We start from the raw sequence: 16,880 nt of genomic DNA, 5'->3' as shown, positions 1-16,880 counted from the left end.
TCTATAGAATTCAAGAAAAAGTACAATTATTTGAGATGAATAAAAAGGAAAAGTTTCAGGGATTAAAAGCATCGTTCCTGTCATATTCAACATCTGTTATTTACCAAATACTGTCCACTTTATTCTGCGATGTTACAATTTAATCTATAGGATATATCTATATATTTAAAGGAATGATAAAATGGAATTAAGCCTTATTTGATTTTGTTAGTTGGAAGTTGCATTTGTTAAGAATTTTTAGCTGTATAGTTGGGATCTATAAATATCCTCATAAAAATAGCATTAAAAAAAACAAATTCTTGATATTTCATCATGTTGTTCCACTATTTAGACTAGTCCACTTCATTCGCTCGTGATCGATTTTCACAAAATATCTATAGGCACATATTCATCACGTGCATAATTTGCTTAAATTGAACCTTTGAAAATTATGAAAATGAAATAATAGATCAACCACTTTATAATTAATGATCTTAATACGACATTATTCTTCTTTAAAATCAAATACAACCTGATGTGATTTGGGCGAACTAGGTTTCACATTAACAAATACATTAAATTTTAAGAAAATAATAGCAAGAATTTCAGATGAAAACATGAAGATGTGACTGATCGCCTTGATAAATAAAAATATGAGGAACTCATACATAAATTAATTGGTAAATATCGTATTAAACCTCTAACAATACTCGATTTATAAAAAATGTTTTGAACTATAAATTTTTTTAAAACCCCCAAATTATTATATTTGTATCAAAAAAATGTCATGCGTACATTTTTCGGTCTCCAGAATCATGACGGGGCTCGCCGGATATAACCGTGTAATTTATTTTTTATTATTTTGAATAACATGACACAAAACGACGTCGTTTTATGTCTTTATATCATTTATATCATGTCAGTTAATTCAAACCGCATTGAAGGTCAGTTTATATCCAATGTCGGGTTAATTTTTTTAAATGACATGGCATAAAAGGGCATGGTTTTATTCTACGTCATTTATAAAAATAATACGGTGACATTCGACGAGCCACGTCATGATTCTGGAGATCAAAAAATGAATGCGGGGCATTTTGGAAACAAATGTATTAATTTAAGATTTTTAAAACTATTTATTATAGTTCAAAATATTTTTGATTAAACAAATATAATTTGAAGCTTAATACGATATTTTTCCATAATCAATCACTTAATCGGCGAAAAGAAATATGGTGTAATTTTAGGATGAATTCTGTGCATTTTATGTGAGAAATAACAGTGAGCATACACGAGTAAGTGCATGAAACGAATATCTATAGTGTAAAATAGGGATGACAATTTACCCGTGGGTAATGGATACCCACGAAAATCCGAACCTATTAGGGTGGGTTTGAGAGGTATTTGATATCCACGGATAGTTTCGTTGTTGCAATTCACTATCCATTTAGTTCGTGGGTATGGATTTACTTACTATCCATACTCGCGAAACCCGTTTACCTGCGAAAAATATCCGCGAAAATACTCACCAATTACCCCTTAAATTTGTTATAAATTTATAATTAAATTTTATTTCGCGGGCATCCAATGGATAGTGGGTGGCGGGTATCCGGCGGATAGTGGGTGGCGGGTATCCGACGAATAGTGGATGACGGGTATTCGACGGATAGCGAGTGGCGAATACCCGGCGGATAGCAGGTTCGTGAATACCCGACGGGTAGCGGGTATCCGCGAGTGGCGGGTTTGGATACCATTTGATATCCATGGATAGTTTCGTGGTTAAAAACCACTATCCATTTAGTTCGTGGGTATGAGTATGGATAGTCACTACCCGTCGTACCCGATTACCATCCCTAGTGTAAGATGAGGACTCTAAGAGCACTCCCATTAGAATTCCCAAAATTATGCTCCTATATTCCCCCTAAAGTTTTCCTATTTAATTTTAGGATCTCGATTTTATAAATGTATACACTAGATCTTCTATTTTCTACATAAAAACAATAATTATGTGTGGGCCCTACTAATTATAAGTTTAAAATAAATTTAGGGTGGGTGTAAATTTAAGATTTAATTTAGGTAGGTATAAAATTTTTTGTGAGTCTCATCCAATTTAGAGCACTTCCAGCAGATCACATAAATGCATCACTAACTCTAAATTTAGGTTAAAACAATTGAAAATGAGATTAAAAAATGCATCCAACAGATCCCCTAAATTGGATGGGACCCACAAAAATTTTTACACCTACCTAAATTCAATCTTAAATTTACACCCACCCTAAATTTATTTTAAGCTTATAATTAGTAGGGCCCACACATAATTATTGTTTTTATGTAGAAAATAGGAGATCTGGTGTATGCATTTATAAAATCGAGATCCTAAAATTAAATAGGGAAGCTTTAAAAAGGAATATAGGAACATAATTTTGGGATTTCTGCTGGGAGTGCTCTTAGGGGATCTGCTTAATACATTTCTTTATCTCATTTTTAATTGTTTTAGCTTAAATTTAGAGTTAGTGATGCATTTAGGTGATCTGTTGGGTGTGCTCTAAAGTGGTCATTCATGAGGGAACATGCGTAACAAGCTGTTGCCACGTAATCGTAACATTAGCGGAGTTACCAATTAATTAATAGAGATGCAAAATGAATACAATAAAACCGAACATTAAAATTGGATTTATATTAGTAAAATATCATTGTATTATATTCATATTCGTAAAATACTATTGTATTGAAATCGATATTCAAATATTTTACAAATTTTATTTATAATTTATTTTTTTATTCACAAACTGATTTGCAAATATTTGAATTGAATCAAATATTTATTTAATTTTTTTAAGTTTATTCTAAATAATACAAATTAAATATTAATAAGATTCGATTCAAATATATTTAATTTATAATTTTTAATGAGAAAAATTCAGCTACAATACATTTACCGAATAAACACTCGACATGATTGTGGTAGGCTCGTAAATTTAAGATTGGATTTGATAATTAATTGATGTGTTGAGTTATGTGGATGAGTCTGATATATATAGTCATGATATTCTGGATGGGTACGCAATTGTATTTTATTTGATGCGGGTTGAGTTTGACCAAATTAAATTTATCATGATTTTGGTGCACATCATAATCTTAAATTGGAACAAATTTAGATATTAAAGTCGTTATAATATCAGCATCTAATAAGGGAATATGAAATTAATTAATAAAGTGGGAACCACTCAACTCAAACAAGACGCCGTATGTCCAAGCATAGAAAAATCACCCATGCCACACATCAGGCCTTTCGAAGCTGTAGCAACAAATTATAAAATCACCGTTTAATCACAAAAAGTCGCAACATACTAATACATAAATAATTTAATCAAAAGCCGCCAACGTAGCTCAATATACTTCATCCCACCCTCCCACCAGAAAATACAATGTTCGGAATATACTATAAGCCTCCAACACAATATATATATTAATATATATATGGAATGTATATATCTGTTTACTAAAATGACCCAAAACATTTTTATCATCTACTAGAGAAGATAACAACACAATTAATTGATATTCACTTCATCTACAAAAAAATAATCTATGTTTACTTATTTATTACTCCCTCCGTCCCAATAAAAGTGGCCACTTTTTTTTGGGCACGGAGATTAAGAAGGGGATTGTTATGTCTTAATTGAGTGTGACCCACCAAAATTAGTGAGTAATTTTAAGAAAGTGGCCTACAATTGTTGACCAAATTAGTTAGTAATTTTGGCATTTTTAGAAAATGGCCTACAATTGTTGACCAAATTAGTGAGTAATTGTTGACTTAATTAAAGTAAACTTTTGCCATTTTTAGAAAGTAACCACTTTTAATGGGACACCCAAAAAGGAAATGTGGCCACTTTTATTGGGACGGAGGGAGTACTATACTACTTCATTCGTCTCATTACAAATATCTCATTATTTTTTAATACGATAATTAAGAAGTTTATAAATATTAAATAAAGTGAGTTCATGAAAAGAGAAAAAAAATTGTGATCTGTATAAAGAAGTGATAGAAAGAGAGTAGAGTGGGTGGGCTCATTAGTTAATAAATTTAATTAGCTCCTTAATTATTTGTCAAGAAATGAATGAGGCATTTATAATGGGATGAAGTATATTTTAAGTACTGTTTTTCTTCCATTTACAATATATTTAATTAAAATTTATACCCATGAAGTATATTTTAAGTACTTTTTGATGGGCATAGATTTTACTAATAAAAATTGTGGTGATTTTTATATATTGAGAACATGGTCCCACCAAAATTTGAAATAATTAGTTGAGATTAAATTAAAGATAATTTTCTTTGTAAATTAGAGGTGTTTGTAAGGATAAAAGATATAAAAAAAAATGTTGGATCATGTTTTAAAATAAAAAGTGATACTATAATTTCGTGGACGTCAACGATAATAAAGGTGTCATATTTTTCGGGTCGTCAGGGTATTATTTTTCAATAATGCTATTTGGATAAAATTTGTCCGGACAAAATATAGTTAAATACTTCATAAAATAAATTTATTTAAAAATTTTGGTTCAAAATAAAATAGGATTTAGCTAGTTTTATTGTTTTCTTTATATTGTAAATTTTTGTAATTTTTTAATAACTTTTTTAATTATTATTATTTTTAAAGTACACAAACTACAAATAAAATAACAAAAAATAATAAAAAAAATTGTTAAAAAATTACGAAAAAACTACAATATGGAGAAAATAATAAAACTAACTAAATCCTTTTAAACTTGAATTAAAATTTATAAATAAATTGATTTTTTTAAAAATTTAACCTTGTTTTTATCCGGACAAATTTTGTCCAAATAGCACTACTCATTATTTTTTGTGGATTCAAGAAGTAGTAGTATTAAATTAAGTCAACCAGGGGGCTTAGCCCACTGGCCACCGGGTCCTCACTTAAGTGAAGTGACCCGGGTTCGATCCCTCTTGGGAGCGAATTGGAGATGGGAGATATAAGGTGGATCTTGGTGAATGGAGAGATAAGGTGGTTCTTGGAGTGTATGGGGGAAACTAATTACTAACATCTAACATAACTTTGCCCGATAAAAAAAAAAAAAAAAAAAGTAGTATTAAATTAAGTCGAAAAAGTCTTAACGGGAGAAGAGTGGATTAGATTATAGTAATTGGTTTTAGCGAATTAATTTAAAATTGGGAAAAAGGGGAGGCGCCGCTGCGCCGTACGGGGGTAGGGCATACGTCAGCATGGGGGCGGGAGAAGTGTTTGGTCTGAGTCACATGACAAATGCCCACGCTCCCATGCCGCGACACGTCCTATCAGGCGGCGGCTCCTGCCTGCCTCCTCCAACCCCACACGCGCGCACACACACACACTGCTTTTATTCTCTCTCTACATTATATACGGAGTAGTAATAATACATACTACTCCTAGTGGAGTATATCTTTTTATTTATTTTTTTAATTTCTATTTCGATAATTATTTAGGTGTTGGTAGTGTACCCATTTTGTTCCCCGCGGGTAGATAAAATCTCTTAAGACACGGGGGTGGGGGCATGGTTACAATGTTTTGACCGGTCACCAATAGTAATAATTGCAAACTCACAACTACACAACTACTTGTCTTTTTGTTATTATACTGTACTACTAACCAGGCCAATCATAATGCTGCTCCCATATCTTACTAATACTTTTTCCAACCATTTTACCATAATAAGTCATCAACTTTATTTCACGAATCAATTAACAATAAAATTATGACAATGAACGGCTAGAGTAATATAAAGTTTTCAATAAATTATATAAGTGTGTTACAAATAAAATTAGGATAATATTTAGGGCTGTTTAATTGGTTATCGGGTTTTGGATAATTCGTTAATCGAACCGAAATTCTCGGGTTTGGGTATCCAATAACCAAATTTTTCGGTTATCGAGTTGGTTTCGGGTGTCACTATTAGAAAATTTTCGGGTCTCGTTTAACCTACTAATCGAAATGGGTTAACCGAAATAATCGAAAATTATTTAATATATATATTATATACATTTTAATTATTAATTCATTAATTGGTAGAAATTAAAAATTAGGAGGAACCCTAGCTTCTATCTCGGCTCTCCTCGTCAGTTCACTGTTCACCCATTCCCTCTTCGGCTCTTCCGGTGTTCCCAAATCCCTACGCCGTCCGCCGCCTCCATGAGCCGCGGAGTATATGAGAAATGTGGGAACAAAATAGAAAAAATGAAGGACATGTTTGGGGTGTTGAACAAGAGAGGTGCTGGAAGAGGCATCCCTAAAAGTTTCGATCTGGCCGTGGAGTGACTGGAATCTTTGGTCAACGCCGAGGAGGTTGACCGGCGGCTTAGCCAAAACCACTCTGCTGAAGAAGCTCTTGGACTTGTTGGTTGCAACATTTGTTATATAGGTGTCGATGATGTCCTCCATCTCGTAAACCAAGACGCGTATTTGGGGGACTAGCGTTTGCTGCTTCTTGGCGGAGGAGTCTTTGAGAAAGACTTTCACAAATTTGAATTTAATTTTTAAAATTGGTATTTTGGATACCCAAATAATTGAATCGGGTAATTGAAGCGGTTATTGGGTAACCGAACTCCTAAAACGGTTCAGGAACGGTTAGTGAAATATGGCAATTTCGGGTTTGGGTAACCGAAATTTCGGATACGGGTAACCGAATCTGAACTGATTGACAACCCTAATTATATTAATTGATTGAATGTATTGTAAATAAAATAAGAATTATACTTTTATGATAAGTGAATTATGTGAAGTACTATAATAAATTGAAATAAAAATACGATGATTTATTTTATGGATGAAAGAAGTAATAAGTAGGTTATGTTATCTTTAATATTATTTTTCTAAGTTAATGATTCAATGTGATTTGGATATCATTTTTTTTATCGGACAAAGTAATTTTAGAAGTTAACAGTCAGTACCCCAAACACTCCAAGAAATCACCAAGCCCACCTTATCTCTCCAAATACCAAATTCGCTCCCAATGGGGATCGAACCCGAGTCTCATCACTAAAGTGAGGACCCGGTGACCAGGTGAGCTAAGCCCCCTGGTTTTGGATATCATTTTTATGACATCATTCCAAAATGTTATAAGAAACCCAGGCTATACTTGTATACGTGGGAAAAACCTAAATTACCGTATAAATTTATACTCCCTCCGTCCCAAGAAAGTTGGCCACATTTCCTTTTTGGGCGTCCCACTAAAGTTGGCTACTTTCCTTTTTGGGAAAAAATTACACCAAATTAAACTCTATAATTAATCAACTAATCTACACCTAATTAAACCTATCTTCTACACTCAATTAAAACTTTCTAATTAAATCTAAATCACCTTTATTTAAAAACACACACACAAAACACACACTAACACACACACACAGCCACCCCACCTCCCCCCAGCGCCCCACCCCCTTCTCTCTTCTTCTCCGGCGGGTGCCACCCCCATGGTCGCCGCCGCCTCCTCTCGCCCCTCCGGCCGCCGTCGTCGTGGTCTTCGCCGCGACCACCGCCGACCCTTTCCCTCTCCCTGGCCTCTGCTCTCTCCCTCTCGCCCCACCCCCTTCTCTCTTCTTCTCCGGCGGGTGCCACCCGCATGGTCGCCGCCGCCTCCTCTCGCATTTCCGGCCGTCGTCGTCGTCTCAACTATCTCCCTTCCCCAGCGCTGCTCCGCCTCTCCGATTTGGGGCTAGGGCTCCGCCTCTCCAGTCGGCGCTGCCTCTTCGAGGTGCGACTCCGGCGTCAGGGCGGCAGACCGAAAGAGATCGAGGATAGGCTGTGGTGTTCGAAGCTCATATGTGCACCGATTTCCTGGGCAAGATTCTGGTTTGGGCAAGATCTGGGTATGCGATTTGGGGTTTGGTTTGGAGGAGAAATGGAGTTTTTCAATTGATGTTACGCATGTGCCTTTAGATTGATTAACATGAAAAATGATTAATTTTTAGATGTTTTTGGCATATTCGTGTTTTCGATTTTGTTCACACACTATTTGGGGCCTGATTTGGAGGAGAAATGGAGGTGCGATTCAGGCGGGTAAAGGCGGTGTTTGGTTTTGGGGTCGTCGATGTCGCCGGCGGCGGCGGCGGCGCCGGAGAAGAAGGTGAGAAGAAGAAGAAGCGCCCAATGCGAGAAGAAGAAGCACCAGATTCAGTTTTTTTTCCTTAATTAACTCATTAATTTTGATGGGCCCCACTAAATTAAAACATAACACTCCATTTCTTAATCTCCGTGCCGAAAAGAATGTGGCCAACTTTCTTGGGACGGAGGGAGTAATATTTATTCGCTATTCAATGATAATTAGGTAACCTGTGATTTCAGATGTATTTTAAGATAACTACTTTGAAATAAGTAATATGAACTTAGTCGTGACATATTTTATGTGTTAATAGGAAAAAAATGCTCATTTTAATTGATCGTGTGTATGAAAATGTCCACTTTTCTATACCCAAATTAAGTGAATAGAGTTAAATATCGTTAGATGTTGATGACTTCTTTTGATTTTTTGTGAAAAGTGTTACTCATTTGTTACACAAATACGATTGTTTAAAAAAAATGTGTAATAAAAATATGAAAAAATAAATACTTATATACTGATCTTTTATTTTGAAAAGTAATTTATTGAAATGAGACATACAAACATGTCTATTAAATTGTACTATCAATCCAAATAAATGCGGCGGCTGATCAATAATTCATACCGCGCTCAATCAATCAGTTTCTATATATTAAGCTAATCAAAGAAAGTGAAATGTTAGGCTTAATGCTTTGTGACGTTGAAGGAAGTTTTCTATCATTGTTGTTGCCAATTTGGAGCAGAATCTGATTGTAGTTATGTTTGTCAACCAATTTAGCAATGATATGCAGTTTTGCTGGTAAGATTGTGTCTTGTCGTTGATTTACATCTTGTCGTTTATTTGCAACAAGATTAAATATATTGTGGCTTACCGGAATATATATTTAACTATACAAGTGGAAAATAAGGAGTGATATGAGTCTTAAAAATTTTAAAAATAAAAGAAAATTTTAAAACAGTCTAAATTTAAAATTAATAGAAACGTTAAACATTTGAAAAATGAGAGTGAAATAATTCACTATGGATGATACGAGAAATATTTTTATTTTGAAACTTAACTAAATACATGATTTATTTCCACATCACTCTCCCTCCCCAATTCTCCCAAGTGAAAAAAAAAACTTCCTCTTAAAAAAAAATAAGGTTTCGATCTTTAATAAATTTTCAGTTTTTTTAAAAAGAAATTTTATATCCACGCAATCTCTCATTTTTCTCATGTATGTATATCATATGAGAGCCACACAATACATCAGCTGTCGGAAACGAGACGCGGAACACAATTATAAATTTCATAAAATGATAGGCATGCTTTTGTGATTAATCAAACGTTGCGAGATATAACAAATTTGTCAAAAGACTCAAAACCACTAAACATTGGGGCATTTTCTCATTTTCTGATATTTGTCCTAAAAAATTTTGCCGCGGCAATTTGCACTTTCAAAAGGACGATGTGTGTAACCACTTCTTTTTTTTTTTACATGTCTAGTGCTGTAATAGTCTGATTCCAAACTTAAAAGGTTGTCCCTACAGACCAATACGTGTCTTTTTTTTCTAGCGTGTTTTGTCCTTACTCGCACGCTATCCGAGAAACTTTTCAGGGGGTTACTCATCTTGGAATTGCTCCAAGCCAGACCAACACAAAATTTTTAGCATGTTTTGTTCCTACTCGTACGCTCATTGAGAAATTTGCCTCCACAGACCAACACGAATCTCTTTTCTAGCTTGTTTGTCCTCACTTGCAGGCTCCCCGAGAACACGAGTGAAAAAATAACAAATCCATAAAACATGTAGTGAGATGTGTTGTAACAACGAATATAATATGAAAGATGAAACACACAGAATGATAACCCAGTTTGATTAAACAACCTACGTCTGAGGGGGCCTCGTCCAGGAAAAATTATCCACTATATGAAGTTAAGTGTACAAAGGATTTACACAATAAGACACCTTCTTACTTAGCCTCTACATCTTCCAAAAACCTGATCAACGGTGAATAACTGAAAGCTAGACAACGACTAACTTTTTAGGTGCACCTAATCCCTTGAGAAACAAGAACCAACAATAAAGAAGAGTTTATAACTCTTTTACAATGTACGCTCAAGTGTATAACACACAGACACCTGCTAGGAGAAATAAAAGTACTATATGAATGAATATACTACAAAAAAGAATTGATTTCCTCAAAATACCTAGTTTATATAATCCCATTTCTTCCTTATCTCTTTATGTTCAGTCGTAATCTTCATATATAAATGTAACTCTTTCTAACTACGTTAACACCCCCTTATTTATTGAGGAAAAACATAACCCTCGTCCAACGATAGTATTCTCAGTGCACACATATGCACCAATCATGAAACACGTCAAACAAATGCCCTGTAAGTTGATCCCCCGTTACGTTCGTCAATTAGATGCCTATCAATGGACTATTACACTAAACATCTTATGATAAGTCTATTGTTCTTGGTATTTGGTTAGTTCAAGGTTTTTAGGTGTTGGGGTGGATTTTGCTTTTCTTTGAGAATTGTTTAGCTCTTCCTCTCTTTAATTTTATGTACTAAACTCTTGGGTACTACTGGTACCTCATTTTTTTTTTATAAAAGCTTTTTCTTGTCTGACAAAAAAAAGTGTGTCGTTTATTATATGACAATTTTGCTCAACATCAATTGACATTTTTAATTACTTTTTCCAAAGTTTTTTGCAACTAACCACACATTGTCAAAATACTTCTAAACTTATATATTTGTTGAATATTTTATTGTCATACTTAACAAAATTAAATTGCAGAAAATACAACGATAAAGAGTTAGTTATTTTTATTTTCTTTTGAGAGCCAAGAGTTGGTTAAATTTGAAAACATTAATACAAGTGTTCTTGGCATAAATGATGAAACGACGAAGTCGCAGGGCAAGACATGGTCCCGCGCCGCACACGATAACTCGCAGTTGTTTATTTAAGCGGTTCGTGCCGTCCAGCCGACGATTACGGGAGACTCAGTGGGTCCCCCAACCCCGAAAGTTTTACACACACAAACACGCAGTGCCACACCACATAACATAACTCCCTCCCTCTCTCTCTCTCCCCTCAAAAACCCACTTCCCTGCGTCACTCCTTTCTCTCTCTACCTTTCGCTGCATCCTCTTCTCCGCTATGGCTTCCACGCGCGAGGGCCACTACAGAGGCGTGAGGAAGCGCCCATGGGGCCGCTACGCCGCCGAAATCCGCGACCCCTGGAAGAAGACACGTGTCTGGCTAGGCACGTTCGACACCCCTGAGGAGGCCGCCCTCGCCTACGACGGCGCCGCCAGGTCCCTCCGCGGCGCCAAGGCTAAGACCAACTTCCCGGCGCCGCCGTCGGGGCTCTCCTTGGATCTCAATCTGCCATCCGATCACCGCTGGATCGCGCCCACCGGCCGCCTCATCATCAACGAGTTCCTCCACACAGGCGTGCTCAAGGACGTCGCCGCCGCGCAGGCCAATGGCGGCCCAGTCATAACCGCCTCCGTCGCGCCGGTCGTCGACGGCGACTCTCCGGCCAAATATTTCGGGATCGTCAGGCGCGGTCTCCCCATAGACTTGAACGAGCCGCCGCCGCTGTGGCTGTAGAGACATTCGTATTTAGCGGCGGTTGGTAGCAATTTCCTCGTGTTTTTTTCTTTTTTCTTTTTTCCGACAACTGAGATTTTTCTGAGCTTGGTGGTAGAAATCATGGTTATGATCGGATTCGGATGAAATATCTAAATCGCCTGTATATATTGTTCGCTCTTTGTGAGGTTCATTATGAGACCGGATTTTCACCCTTGATTTTAACTTTTTGATCCGTGCATGTTGCTTAGGCATTTAATTTTGTGCTAATATCGTATGTTAATTAGTTTTCGATTTATTGTCGTGTTTTAAAAATAAATATGGTGGGCACGCGCCGACATGAGTTTACTTGGTCGTAGAAAAGCTGTGTGTGGGAATAATATTCACTGTGACGGGGAAAGCAAGCGTGTGGGCATAAAATGTATACGTATATAATGATAATAATAATAATAATAATGTAATAAGGGGAAATTTCCTTTCAGAGGATAAGCAGTACAAGGTTGTGGGCAAGTGTGAGAGGCATACGATTTGTGTGAAAAAAACAGTATATTCATTGCGGTTGGATTTCTTTGGACGGATTAGGGTTAGATTCACGTGGGCTTTCATGCCTCGATTTGACCCTTCACTTGCCTGCTTTCTTTTTTCAAATTTTATTCATCTTTTTTATGTCATCTCCAAATTCCCATTCTCTTTTGCATCCTCCATTTCGTACTGTCTACTGTGAACTTTGGTGTAGAGTTAATATTAGTAGTATTTGATTAATTACTAGCATTTATGTATGTAAATTAAAAATGTACACCCTACACAAAATCAATATGAAAAAATATAGTTTTATAAATATATTTTCTTTATATTCCAATAGACTAAGTTATCGTATTTGAGAGAACAACTTACATATTTTTAACATGTTTCAAAAAAGTAAACAACTTGTAATCAGTCAAAATTCACCTAATCGGTAGCTATATCAACTGTTTGGCGGTTGGATGTTCTAACTAGCCGGTCAAATGATTTAAGCCGCCGTCTAGATGAATTTTGATTGATTGCTATCAAGTAATTCACTTTTTTTTTTCCTAAAAAAAAAATCACTTTTTTTTTTGGCCTAAAAAAAAGTAATTCACTTTTTTATATTTTTTACATATTTACGAAATAATTGTTTTAGCTAATAAATATATAAAACTTTCATAAAAAAATGATGCAAAGCCGCCCACGTCTAAATTTTTTTAAGTATGTTCACTTAATTTGAACATAAAATACTTGTTTTTATAAAAATTGACCTTTCTTATACTCACTAATAAAAGTGAACACTTTCGTGTATCGTAATTTTTTTTTATTTGAGCGAGTTGGGGAGGGGGAGTAGTGGGGTTTGAACCCGAGACCTCATTATTCACACAGAGGAGATCGCATCGTTTGGTGTGCCCTTAGGGACTTTGTGTATCTTAGATTAGTTGCCGATGTCAAGTATTTTTATGCAATAATTATATTAAATACGAACCAGCTATTACTAATTTAACCAAGTACAAATTCACTTATTCCATCCCACGAGATATCGATATAAGATGAAAATAGTCAAGTTATTCAAATAATCTTATGCAATTAGTATCAATCTGCACTGTTATCCAGTCGGTTGAAATCGTGATAATTTTCGCATTTTATGTTTCACACGAGCACATTAACATAATTTGTTCTTAATTCCCTCGTGTACTTCAGTCGGTTTGTTTTCAAATGTTTACATATATAGAGATAAATTCATCATTAATAAATTAAAATTAATACAGATATGCCTTGTTTGGGTCCATCAGTTTCTCAACTTCACGATTATATTTAAATCTGAAAGCTTTTCGTTTGACAGTGAGGAAGTCAGATCTGTAGGTGTCACCGAATGAACATATTTATGTCGATGTCCATATCCTCATTTGCTTCATCATAAAGGTATTTGAAGTTTAGAAATAAATTATTTGACCATTGTCCCATAAATTTAAGAGGTGTTTATTTTTAAAGATGAATTAAAATTAAAAAAAATCAAGATTAATTTTTTGTTTACTTAAGTATATTGAAGTTTTGAAAATATCCTAAGGTCTTCGATATATTCTATAATTTGAGCTAACTTATTAGATTTATACTCAATAAAAAGGATATATATAATTGAAGAAATTCTATTATATATATATATATATAGGGAGAGGTTCAAGAAAGAACCATAAATAAAAAAAGAACGGAGAACCATTTTCAGCCATTCGATTATCAAGATCTATGGTGGATGTATATATATATATATATATATATATATATATATATACCCAAACGAAAGGGGAACTTAATTTTTTTAAAAAACATTAATACTAACAAAGGAACAAATTCTCAAAATGTAAATTATCGATCTGAATAGCGAACGTTCCCGTTAAAACGGTTTACCTAGCAGTAATTAAAATAATGTCATCAGATTCCATAACTATATAGGCCTCAAAAATTGATGTTAGTAACGAAATTGTACTTTTTTCCTTTTGGGATTATACTTAGGTGGAGACATACAACGTATTGGAGTTGAGGACCCATTACCATTTACGCATTCCATTATAGAGGCGGTGAAATCGAACCGGAATCGTTATTAACAGTTTTAAAGACTTCCGCTGGTTTAACATGGCTTTAATAGCCAAATGGATTTGGCGTTTTTTAATTGATAAAAATCTTATGTGGTCTAAGGTGGTTAAATCTTGTCAAGGGGAGCTGTGGTGGGACGGGGAGGGATTTAACGCAGAGGGAAACAGATCTATCAAATCAGGGTGGTGGAAGAAAGTAGTGGGTCTTAGCAGAGAGGAGGAAGGGAAAGGTTTGAGGGATAACTTAGAGTTACAAATCGGGGAAGGGAGTTCAGTAAGATTTTGGCAACATAGATGGGCGGGAGAAAATAGGCTGGATGAGTTGTTCCCAAGACTCTATCGCCTCAGTAGTGGTAAAGAGAGTTTTATTAATGAGTTGGGAGAGTGGATAGGAGGAAAATGGGAATGGCAGTTAGTCTGGGAAAGGGAGTTGAGGGAAAGGGAACTTGAACAAGTCCAATTGTTAATGACGTATATTAGGAATGTGAGTTTGTCTGCAGGTAAGATCGATAGATGGAGATGGAAAGCTTCTTCAGACGGGATCTTTTCAGTCAAGACAGCATACCAGATTTTCAGCTTGAAAGGAAGGCCGGTGAATGAGCGACGTCAAGAGGAAGAATCGGCCCTGATTTGGAAAGCGAAAACTCCAGCCAAGGTCATCACCACGGCCTGGAAAATTCTTAAAGGAAGACTGCCAACTCTGGATAATCTTCGTAAGAGACAAGTGGTGGTGCCGGTAGACCAGTGCGTTTTGTGTCAAGAGGAAGAAGAATCCATCGAGCATCTTCTTTTCTCTTGTCGGAAAGCAGACGAAATTTGGAAGAAAATTCTGAACTGGGTAGGTAAACAATCAGTTCTTCATCACAAAACCAAAGCTCACTTCAATGCTTTTGTGAATATTGGGAGCAAAAATGAGGTTTGCTCTTTCCTTGAAGTGTGGATGTGTGTTACTTGGAACATTTGGAAGAGCCGAAATAACTGCATTTTTAATAACGGGAGCTGGAATTCGGAAAGAATTATGGCAGATATTAAGTCTAGTTTGTGGAGTTGGAGAGTTGCCTCAAAGCGGTCGTTCCAGGAGCAGGATTTTAGAAGTTGGTTCTCAGCAGCACGCTTCCATGTTTAAGCTTCTTGGCTACTGAGTGTCTGGCTAGAGAGGATTTCCTCCTTTTTTCTCTCTTGTTGTCTTTCTTATCCTCATAATTTCCCCAACTTTGTTCTCCATATTTGGTACCTCTGGTACCTAGTTTTAATAAAAAAATTTCTTGCCTGATCAAAAAAAAAAATTGAAATTGTAACTGCTTTTATTCGGGTTAGTTCTAGGCATGGCGACGGGCCGGATCTGGATCGAATTTCATCAATACCAGATTCAGATTCGTTTTAATTTATGGGATGCAGATCCACCCCAAATCCAACGAATCTGAAAATTTGGGATCCAGATCCAGATCCGTCAGATCCGCGGGTCTAGATCCATGGATCTAATGTTTTTAAATTAAATTCAAAAATAAAAGTCACAAAATCAACAATATCTAGTTTACATCATAAAAAATATTGCACAAAACATATTCATGCAATACAAAGTCTCAACATATAAAAATAAGTCACTAAAAATTAAAAATAACAAATCTCATGCTCAAGTCAATGATATTAAAGTCTTCCAAACTACATTTTCTAATAAAAAAAAAGTCTCCATCATCCATGGTATAGCTATTGTAGGAGAAATTAGGGTTTCTTTCAAGACAATGTTTTTTTTTTAAATTTTTAATATATTTAATATTATTAATAAAATAAATATAAAATATAAAAAATATATATTAAATAAAATGGATCCACGGATCGGATTTGGGTCGGATCCAGATCTAAAATTTCAAGATCCAGATCTAGATTTGTTTTAAAAATTGAGACCCAGATCCATCGAGTTCAAAAAATTGAGATTCAGAACCTGAAAAACGGATCTGGATCCACGGATCTGGACCGGGTCCAAGATCCACTGCCATCCCTAGTTAGTTCCGGTTCATGTCTTCTTAAACCTTCGAATTGGCGAGTTCAAAATTTCAAATATTAAATACTCTCCTCAATCCTCGTTTCATTACAAATATCTTATTATTTTTTAGTATCGTGATTAAGGAATGCGTAATTAATAAATAAATTTGATTAGGAGAAAAGAGAAATAAATTAAAATTTATAAAAATAGGTAGAGAGAGAGTGCGTGTAGGTTGTAGGCCCAGAGTTAATGCCAACAAAAGAATGAAACATTTGTAATGGGATATCTCATTATGAAAATTGAGACATTCGTAATAAGATGGAGGGAGTATCAAATTTCTTTTTTCCATTTTCACCTATAAATACCCCCAGGGATGGATCTAATTTTTTTTTAATTATGAGGACACAAAATAACTATAAATATAAGGGGTGATCACACAAAAATCCATGAACATTGACCCGATTTTCAAACTTTCCATTTACTTCAATTTTAACCTTCAATTCCATGAATTTAAACATTTCTTCAATTTTTCCACACTTTTGAGCTCCGACGAGTAACCAGCTGACATGACACCTACATGGTAATATCGAACAAACATGGCACATATTGGACTAAAAAATTGACCCGTGGAAAATAATAAA

The 16,880-nt window shown here is 35.2% G+C and overlaps 1 protein-coding gene across 1 annotated transcript; it reads left to right on the top strand.

Moving 5' to 3' along the window:
- Nucleotides 1-10,791: 10,791 nt before the first annotated feature.
- LOC130985481 (ethylene-responsive transcription factor 12) lies at nt 10,792-11,883 on the top strand. The gene has a single exon (XM_057908472.1). The coding sequence runs from the start codon at nt 11,224-11,226 to the stop codon at nt 11,677-11,679; it is 456 nt and encodes a 151-aa protein (XP_057764455.1). The 5' UTR covers nt 10,792-11,223; the 3' UTR covers nt 11,680-11,883.
- Nucleotides 11,884-16,880: the final 4,997 nt, after the last annotated feature.

Source organism: Salvia miltiorrhiza, chromosome 5 (assembly GCF_028751815.1).
Source record: "Salvia miltiorrhiza cultivar Shanhuang (shh) chromosome 5, IMPLAD_Smil_shh, whole genome shotgun sequence".
Taxonomy (NCBI): Eukaryota; Viridiplantae; Streptophyta; class Magnoliopsida; order Lamiales; family Lamiaceae; genus Salvia; species Salvia miltiorrhiza.
Note: the sequence above shows the minus strand (reverse complement) of the source record. Positions and strands in the feature narration are given on the sequence as shown.